This window comes from Pygoscelis adeliae, unplaced genomic scaffold, assembly GCF_000699105.1.
Source record: "Pygoscelis adeliae isolate BGI_AS28 unplaced genomic scaffold, ASM69910v1 Scaffold315, whole genome shotgun sequence".
Classification (NCBI taxonomy): domain Eukaryota; kingdom Metazoa; phylum Chordata; class Aves; order Sphenisciformes; family Spheniscidae; genus Pygoscelis; species Pygoscelis adeliae.
The window spans coordinates 255,241-265,708 of record NW_008824865.1 but is presented as its reverse complement, the minus strand read 5'-3'; the positions used below and the strand labels follow the sequence as shown (position 1 = coordinate 265,708).

General features: G+C 37.4%; 1 protein-coding gene across 1 annotated transcript in view; it reads left to right on the top strand.

Moving 5' to 3' along the window:
• LRRK2 (leucine-rich repeat kinase 2) overlaps positions 1–10,468 on the top strand; it is a 147,318-nt gene that overhangs the window by 74,290 nt on the left and 62,560 nt on the right. Inside the window, exons 2-4 of the mRNA XM_009324388.1 lie at positions 1–44; positions 4,422–4,528; positions 9,039–9,127. Of these exons, the coding sequence (XP_009322663.1) occupies positions 1–44; positions 4,422–4,528; positions 9,039–9,127 (240 nt within the window). The remainder of the gene's footprint in view (positions 45–4,421; positions 4,529–9,038; positions 9,128–10,468) is intronic.

Here is a 10,468-nt window from a genome sequence, read left to right as displayed (position 1 = left end):
TGGTGGTGGTGGACCTGTACCCGGGAGCGGCGGGCGTGCAGCAGGTAAGAGCGGCGCGGCGCTGAGGGGCCGGGTGGAGGGCAGGGGCCGGGGCCGAGTTCTCACCGCTCCGGCTTCGCTCCTTGGGATGAGCAGAGCACCGCAGTCCTTTCCCGGAATAAAAGTTACCGCTCGGCTTGTTTATTTCTTTTTAAGTTGCTCTCTTCTGGGCCACTTCATGAAGTACTGTTGGTCTGTAAAAGCGCGCTGTATCCGCTTGCATTTAAAGGGACAAGCGTTCCAGCTTTTTGCAGACACGGCTCGTTGCATCTCTAAACGGCAGAAGAAGGCCATGTAGAAAATATAAACTAAGCAGTGTGAACACAGTATGGTATAGGCTTCTGAATTACAAATAATGTTATCTAACATATTTTTGACGTGTCGATACGAAATTTTGCCACGGTTAGACAAACTTCTGAAAAGCGGAATTGTATGATATGAATTCATACGTATGTAGCCCTATCCTAGAAGGAGAGTTGTACTAGCCCAGTTTCTTAAGGGGGGAAAAAAATATTTTAGCTAAGAGTAGGTTCTGCAATTTAAGGTTCTGCTTGGCTGCTCCTGTAACTTAACATTGGCCCATTTAGATTAGGTGTGGCACTTGCACAATTTGATGTTGTACTTATGGTACAGCTGCCAGACTTGTCATATGAAACAGCTCCTTCCTGGCAGGCATATATTAAATTTCTGACTATGTTACGCGTAAAGGATGTTTATAAGCTCCAGACTTCTGTGTAACTCACTTGATATTTTTTTTTATTAAGCCCATTTGTATGGTTACAATATTTTTGGCATCTTTTACTTTTTTCAATTCAACTAGAAGGCAAAACATAAATTATATTGCAAATGCCTCTTAAATGACAGTATATTTTAAGGGTTTTTTTTCTCTAGTAGACCTTAGCTAGAGGTCAAAAGCATAAAATTCAGATTAAAATATGAAATTGTACTTGTGTAGTGATTTATCTGGAGTAACAATGATATCGGGTTTCTTTTGAAAACTAAATACTTGTGCAGAGTCTGAAGTTTTAACTTATTTTACTATTCAATTGTCAGGTCATTAAGAAATACAGAACGATGAATCAGAGGTTATTTTCAGGATAAAGCATATTGTGTGTATAACAATTTACAAAACCGCTGCCCAGAAGTTTAGACTAGGAAGTAAAAAATATGAAATCCAACCACAACCAGGAGTAGGTCTGAAATGACAGCACACGACTCTCAGAAGTATATAAGGAAGATAGCAATTGTTTAATTTTCATTTTAACCATGTTAAAACGCCTCACTGATTTAATACGGAGTGTTAAAATGAGTTTTAATCTTCTCTCTGCCTACATTTGCAGTCATACAGTGTTTCAGTTTAGAAGTTTCGGAGCTCCTTTGCATTACCACATTGTATTAAAGTATGAAATTTATAGCCAGTGCAAAGCTGAAATCCTGTTCCTCCTAAAATGTCATAGGCAGCTCTTCCTTCACATTCAGTTATGGTATTTACAAACATCCACAATTTGTTAGTAGAGCTTTGTCTTCTTGCTTCATTCACTGCGATTCGTTTACAGTCTTTGTGAATACATAATTCTCATTTTATGGCAGTGGTGAAGTAACGTAGTCCTGATGTCAGTGCAGGCTCTTTACACTACTAATGAATTTTCATTCAATAAATGGATTAATCAACATCTTTTGCTTTTGGCATTGTAATAAAATTAACTCACATATGAGAATAAACACAGTAAGAGACATACCTGAAGTGAGGATTTTCTTTCCCTCCTCTCTTTAACTGGTTACAAAGCATCATGTTGTGCTGCTGTTCCACTGGCTTGTACAGAGCAAATTTGCTTAATAGATCAATACTGCAAGTATCAGTGCAAGTCGGACTACAGGCATAAACCCTGCAAGCTTCTTTAGAAGTAGGAAGGTACTGGGCTTGAAAGTCAATAGTGCCTTAAAGTAAAATAGATGTCTTTAAGTAAATGTGGTAGTTTCTTTCTGCAGTTACTGGCTGGCAATGATTGGAGCAGCTTAGAAACTCTAGAGCAAAATACGTTACACTTGAGTAAAGAGCGGTCAGCAGAGCTTTATTGTCTCACGTAGAAGGTGTGACCTAATGTAATATAAATTCATTGCATGCTAGAAATGAAAAGGGTCTGATTTAAAAATAACAGAGTATCAGTGCTGCCACCAACTGTTTCTGTGTACAGGGACCCATTTAAGTGTTTATAAGAACGTCTTTGTTTACTGGTTTTTTTTTCTTTCCCTGTGACCTTTAGGATTTCTGTTATTTAAAAGACCCTTACTTTCTTATATAATTATTAAACAGATAATAAGCTCTCTGTTATCTCAGGTTATGATTCTAATATTGTAAAATAGACCACATGTCAGCAGGTCAGATGTTTCCTTTAGTCTTCTCTGGATCCACAGTTCTTATAAATGTTTATCGATACTTGGAGTCACAACAATCCAAATAAATGGATTGTTTAGTGGAAATATAAATTTAATCAGAAATAGTTTTAATACAAAAAGGAATTTTCTAAAGTCATTAAGCTAATTTTCATCAGGTTCCAAATTTTACAAGAACAGTTAGGATGTCATGAAGTGGGACTTTTAAAATAAAATATTTTCTAAGCAATACACAGTGTATGAATTAATGGTCACCTCTACAATGTCTTTGCCATGCAGATTTGAAATTTGTACCTGACTGACTGTTGCTGATAAACTCTGTTTTGCTTGGAATATGGAAAATTAGGTAATTACGTATCCCCATCTTGGGGAGGACTGATGATTGCTAAGACTTCTGTGTGCTTATGTTTAGTCAGGACTCAGTTACACAGACCAGCTTAATCTTCCTGAATGTCTATGGTAATTGGTTTGCAGTCTCACACAGAGCAAGCCAGCTTGCTATCCAAGCAAGAGAAGAGCATGGAAATTGGCTTGTGGTCAAGCTCAATCTGCAGACATTAAGGTTGTAATTGGCTTAAAACATTTGGGTCTGCAAATCTAAACTGAAACAAACAAAACTAGTGCAGATAGTGTGAACATTGCCCATGTAACCAAGTATGTGAAAGGTAAAAGCAGAATTCTGGTTCCCAGGGAGCTACATCACCTTTTTCATACTCACCAAAGCTGTCATGAAAGCTGTCTAGATTCAAGCCTATGCTGTTCCTATGGGTGTCTCTACACTAACAGACTTGCAATTTCATGTGTCTAGTCTTGCAGACTGCACGGTTAGAGATCAGGCACTTTCCATGAACTTTGCAGTACAACTCTTTGGAGGTAGCCATTTACATTCCTGTTGTTGGCTGTCCTGCCTTGACCCCTTTGCTTTACATAACTCTTCTACCGAAAACTGATCCAGTTACACATATAGTTGTTGAGCCATACTTAGATTACCTTCTGTCTTGACCCTATTCTTGAAACACACAGGCCTACTTCCACCTTTTTTTTCTTTTTATTTATATGGCCAAGAAAACTTTTATGCCTTGTTTTAATTCCTTTTTGTAGAATCTACTTCATCTTGACTTTCGGCATTCCTCAGTTCATTTCTTCTCTTTCAATGCAGAGGGGGTTTCTTGCTCATCAGTTAATTCTTTGTACAGATTTTGCTTACTGCATCCTCACTAAAGCCCATTCAAACATATCAGCCTGCAGGCATTCATCAGAGAGCGGATTTCTCCAATACAGAAGACCAGAGAGGAACATTTTTTGGTTTTGGCATTATTTAGAGATGTTTGAAAGTCAAAGAATTTGCATAGGATAGAGCAAGTAGTTATTGAGAACAAATATATTGGTTTTAGTTCATCTTTCATTCCTTATGATCTCAAAACTTTCACTGCCTTCATTACGTTTTGAAAACACACAGTATTGAGGATTGATGGCAAAAATATGAAATATATAGTATTGTTTAGGTATCTCATCCCCATTTAAAACATTGGACACCTTTAAAATCCTGTCCTTTCTCCTTATAATTTGCAATTAAAAGGCAAATTCTTATGGAAACAGCTGTTCTTCAATAAAGCTGGACTACTTGTAATAGTGCAGTAGTCTTCCCTGGCCCATGATGACATACTATGGATCACATCATATTTTCTCTCTGTCAGCATCTCTTTTAACTGTGTGTCCTTTGTCCTCAAGCAGTGCTGAAGCACATTGAGAGTGATGTGTTCCTCTCAATGTTCCTCAAGCAATGCATTCAGAATCATTAGCATATCTTTTACCTCCATCTTTTAACTTTTTATGTTGTTTGTTTTGTGTTAATTAATTTTCCCTCATTGATTTAGCTAGATAACTTCCCAGAACATCCATCTTTCAAAAGCCAAGAATGTTACAAGACAACATTGAAGTTCCAAACAGAATACCTGTTTTAAAATAACTGCATTTTTGTTTTACAGATGGGTTGGTCGCTTCTTTGTAAATTAATAGAAATTTGTCCGAGTACTCTACAGAGCATAGCTCCTAAGGATGTTGGGAAGGACTGGGAAGCACTGGGTGTTCACCAGTAAGTATTTTGTATGCAAGGAGTCTTCAGGAATGCTTGGTTATCATGGCAGTATATATATACAATGAAATATGTTTATATAAAGTTATTACATCAGCTTCTAAACGGTTGAATATTTTTGTGGGTTTCTTCAGCCTTCAGAATGGGAGACTCATGCAAGCAGGGATCTTATCTGTGTGTATAAATACCTGATGGAGAAAGTAAAGGAGAGTCAGCCAGGCTCTTCTCAGTGGCTCCCAGTGACAGGATGAGAAGCAATGGGCACAAATTGAAATATAGGAAATTCCACTTAAACAGTAAAAAAAAAGAACAAGCAAACTTTTTTTTATTATTATTTTTGTTGTGAGGTTGACCAAACACTGGAACGAGTTGCCCAGGGAGGTTGTGAGGTCTCAAGCCTTAGAGGTATTCAGAACCTGACTGGACGTGACCCTGAGCAGTCAGCTGTAGTTGACCCTGCTTTGAGCAGGGGAGTTGAAATAGACCTCCAGAGGCCCCTGCCAATCTCAGCAATGCTGGGATTCTGTGGTTATCAAGGTCTTCCATTTTAATAGGCAGGTGCAGTATTACCTGGATGGTTGTGTGTGTGTTCTTTCCAAATGTGAAGAATTATATCCACAGGCCTAAAGTAGTGTAAATCAAGAAGAGGGGGTTTTGTCACACCTAATCTTATTGTCTAAAAATTAAATATTTAAACTGGTCACCTCAACTACCTGTGAAGTCAGTGGACGCAATTACCTTCAGAGAGGATGATTCATTCCATCTTTTTAATAAATTGTCCTGGAGCAAACTGTGGTTTGCACTTGCTCATCTCTGTCCATTAACTGTCAAGGGACCCTAAGCAACTGGTTTCTGGATGGCTGTGGTTAGATGGGATGAAAACCCACATGGGTTAGCCCCATAGTTGTTCCATAGCACAAATGCTAGTTGTAGATGTAGGTATAATACAAATAGGGGAAAAGGGCTTGGTTTGGTGTTCTCTCACTTGGACAGATTGCCTCATTCAGGGCTGATAATGACAGCAAGAAGCTACAGCCTTGTAACTCCCCTAGTGAATCTGCCTCTGCCTTTATAGTCTTCACCATACCCTTCCTTAGAAAGGTTGCTATTGTAAGATCGTTTGCACAAAGATGCAGTTTGGTTTTGTGGGTGTTGGTTTGTTTTACAGTGGCTAAAGTACATGGTCAGTAGGGGAATAAACTCCTTTGAAAGAAGTGTTGGGAATTTTTGTTAGAAAATGAAAGTGATTTTGGTTGCTTTTCATGAGCAAGGCATAACTGACCTGAAGGTGTACAAGCTAGTTACAATTTCTTTGGCAGCTTAAAGGCTTGTTAATTGACTGAGACTTACTTTGAGAGCTAGAGATATTGCTGTTCATTCTTGGATCCCAGAAAAATTACTCTTTTGGGGCTGATCATTGATAGCCTCCTCAGAGCCCACGCAGTGTGTGCAGTTGAACAAAGCATCCTTTTCAAACTCAAACTTCACTAAAGATCTGATGATGTACATGATTCCTTCCCACTATCAATATTTTAGCCAACTGTGTATCCCCGTCTGACACATTGACAGTTTTCCTTGCTATGGAGGAACTTGTTCTTAGTGGGGGAGTGGGCTTAGACATTTCTGTCAGTGCCAAAGGCAGAGCGAGCCAGCTAAATTATATCTCAGGTTCCTTGTAGGTGGACTGGACTAGGACTGCAGTGCATCAGCGCCATAATGAATACGTGCTGTTTGCAGCAAGGCAGGAAACAGTCATGGTAGAGAAGAAAAAGTCATTTTTTTGCAAGAGATTTTCACTTTTGTGTGTGTAACTATTTTAGGAGAACAGAAATCTTAAGCTAGAAAAAGCATTTGTTTCTTGCCTCTCAACTATGAGCCAATTTGACCACATTACGGTCATGTTTACAAATGGTAGTTTGGTATTGATTTAGGTGTTCTTGACAGACAGTGTGATAAATAATTAAATAGTCACTGTCACTGTGAGGAGAAAGGAAGGAAATTCCTTCAATGTATTTGCATCCTTTCTACAAGCTCAAAGAGACTTCTTGAGATGTTTTGCAATCTCTTACATTAAACTCTCATACAGTAGATGAGGTTTAGAAAATTTTACATCCTCACTCTTGATCGTACTTGAAATGGGAAGGTATATGCAGAGAATTTTCTCCTTGTATTAGACATGTTTTAGTGTATGATTATTTTACCCAGCAATATACTGAGCCAGCTCATGTCTTTATATATCAGCACTTGCCTGGAACAGATCACCCTCTATAAAATGCCCTCTTCCCAAAGCAGAGTTCCTTCCCCACAGCAGAAATCATGAGTCATTGGTAGACAAGGGAGACATGTTTAATGGCTTCAGGGTGTTTGATAACTCAGTGGGGTTTTCCATTCATGCAGGGTGTAAGGAGTAAGGGGTGTTTGATAACTCAGTGGGGTTTTCCATTCATGCAGGGTGTAAGGAGTAAGGAAGTCTAAGTCACAGCTACTTATGGAGCAAAGAGGTGAAGGAATCTTCACCCCATGTACAGTTTCTACACATGTATGCATGTGCACACACACCTGCAACCACATAATAAAATGCATTAGGAATGCTTAAGACTAGAACACTTTAATCAGGAGGTTAAAGCAGATTTAAGGGTGTCTATTTAGCTACTCTGCCAGCTTGGTTAGGGTGGCTCTTTGTTTTCCTTGATTCATCACCCTACTACTTAGTCCATACATGTGGGCTGTATGCTGGGGCAAGAAATTGCCTCAGGGCTGAAAACCCAAATGCCACCATCTATCCTTGTCTGTAGACTTACAAGTCCAAAGTGTGCATACAGAAGTTTCGGTGAGGTATCTATTCGCAGTCTAAGAAAAAAACCCTGCATTTAACTGGATTTTATTTTCCATTCTTAAGATCGTCCCACACAGTATTCTGACTAACCTTAGATTTCGGTAGTGGTTTTGTGTTCATGAGAGTGTAAGTATGTAAGCAAGGCATGGTTTATATGAACAAACAATATATCTTTTATTGGACTGATACTGTTATAATTTCCCATCTTGCAAAAGGTAAAGAATATTTTATCTCCCATCAGACTTTGCCTCTTACGTGTACTTTGATCATCGTAGCTGTAACACTAGTGCTACAACAGAGGAGAGAGAAACTAGCAACATCGTAGTATGAAGGGAAAAGAAATAAAACAGTGACATTCATTCTAGCTTATGAAGTTAGACTTTAGCAAGGCAAACAATGTCATTGCTAGAGCTGGGGAATGAAATTTGGATGGAATTTTAAGTGTTGCTTTTTGTTTTTCAAGACAGGTCAAGAATATCTACTAAAGTATCACAAACTACTGCACAATCCATTTTTATTAGATATTATATATACACTGACTGACATTTGAAGATTATTAAGATTGCAGAGTCAAGCTCTCCAAAATCATGAAAATGAAAAAATGGAGGTTTCTTTAGGGTTTTTTTGTGTGAGCCTATCCACTTTTATTTAGCTTTTAATTACACAGTTTTTTTCCCCCTTTTGAGATATGCTTTATTGAGTGCAAAATCAATGCTTATTTATTTTCTGTCATCAGCATCATTCAGTGTTTGGCCCACTGCCTTATTTACTGTACATTAGTGATACCTTTTGTGAAAACTGGGCTGTTCATTTTCTTCTCAGCTTTTCTGTTCATCAGTATTGTCTAGAGCTTTTAAAATTTTGTTTATTGAGAAGGTGTTACGGATTTGTGGTCACTGTTTTACAGATGGTATTTTGAGCAAAATACGTTCAAAGCATCAACTGATTTTTGGGTGCCTTGTTTGATACATGCACTGGATTTTTCAGAGTACTTAGCATTGTTTGGCCCTCTCTGTTTAGAAAGTCAACTTTGGTTGACTCTGATGCAGCGTTTCAGAGGTTAATATCCACGGGTCTCAAGTTGGGCCACCCAGAAAGTAAGGAGTATACAAAGTAAGGAGTCTATGAAATGTTTCTTTTTAGTGATTGTCCAGCATCACATAAGTGCTGTATGGTGGAAACTTAGGGTAGAGTTCTTCAAGATGCTGTTCAAGTTCTTTAGCTGCAAAACTGCTGCTTCTCTTCCAGCAAACCCTTGATCGTTCACTGTAACTTAACTCTTGCAACAAACAGAACAGTGCCATACTGTCCACAGTCTGCTGCGCTCTGCAACCCTGCTTTCTGTAGAGTAGTCCCATCCTGAATGAGACTTGTCCCCTGTAGAATTAATATATAATTAATTAAAAATTAAAGTAAAATTGATAAATTATGCATCATTATTTTAATGAAATATGATAATAGTTAAAATACTAACATTATTTCATTGCTAACTTGAAAAAAACATAAACTGAAATAAAAGTTTTTAAAAAATTAATTGGGAGCTTTTTAAGCTTTTGCTAATTTCTATAACTATTTTTGTTTTTAAAGTAAATGTTTGATAAAATTTTGTGAATGTTAATATTTCTTTAGCCATAACTCTGTTTTCCCTTTTTTTTTTTTTTTTTTAATTTTTAGGCAGATTCTTAAAATGCTTACAGTCCACAAAGGAAATAAAAATCTCTCAGTAATAGGACTGAAAGCATTAAATCTACTCCTCATGTCAGGTATTGTGTGTTTTACTTTCCTACTTTGTCTAAGCCTTTAAAACACAGAACTGTGGTATAAAGTGTGTGACTGTACATGTCGGACCTGATTTTTCTCTCTGTTTTACTCTGTAAAGTCACTTGTCATTTGTACTTGTATACAAAATAATGAGAGTACTGTTTTGCACCTTTTTTACACAGGTAGAAATGATTCTCCAAATTACAAGGCTGTGAAGAACATGACCGATTAATTTTGCCAACTTGTTATTAGCATAGTCATAAATACTTGCTGTTAAGTAGTTAAGTAAAATAAGTAAGAGCTTATTTTTTCTTACCAAATTATAAATTTGGTGACATTCTGACTTGCTTCCTTTAGTACTGGTTAGTACTTTTGAAAACAGTAAATCATCGCTGACATTTCTGTTATTCTGCTCTGCAGAGACCTAATCTTACCAGGTACTGAGAACTTTTCTCATGGTGCTGAGATTCTTGATCTTCTGTTGAAATTAAAGAGAGACCCTAAGGGAGAGACTCAGCTAGTTTTATTCAAACTAGCATATAGTATTAGTACAAATTACTGTTAGAATATGAATGTTTCCATTGACTTTTACAGGCTTTGGAATCAGCCTTATTTACAAACTAAGGATTAGACTTGACTTTAGGTAGTTAAAACTAATCCAGTTGTCCAAGCTTTTGCTGTAGGCAGTAGAGTGAGACAGGCACTTTCAGAGGATGGTTCATGCTATTCATTTGTCTGTTTTATAAGATCAGTTACCTCTTGAACCTGTTTTCCTCTCCCTTTTGATTGTAGAGAGGTCTGGAGGACTAGCTTAGACTGGATGCCTAACTTTTTATCTGCTGAAGTTGGGTAATACAGGTCTCATTATAAGGCATTACACTGTGTGATTAATAATAATAGTAGCAAAATCTGGCTATTAGTGAGTAACTGTAACCAGCACCTTCTTTCTTTTAATTGTGAGGTATCGTAAAGGGTCCTAAACTGTTGACTAGATATTCCAGAAGTTTATTCCTGACTGCTACTCTTCTTCTCAACAGTTGATTAACCAAACTTAAACTCTCATTTCAACTACCTTACTTCAGAAAAATATTTGAAATTGTATCTTGTCAGAAAAATCTCTTAGTATTCTTTATTTCTATATGTCTGTAAATTTGAATTACACTAGAGCTGGAGCTGATAGGCCAGTGTGAATGCCATATAGAAAGATCTTCTCTTAAAAAAAAAAACAAACCCAAAACAAACAAACAAAAAAGCTGCAGCTGAAACACTGGAACAGGCATTATGAATTCTATTGATATTGCTTGTAAGCTTGAAAAATTGTCATGAATATGAATCTTTTTCCC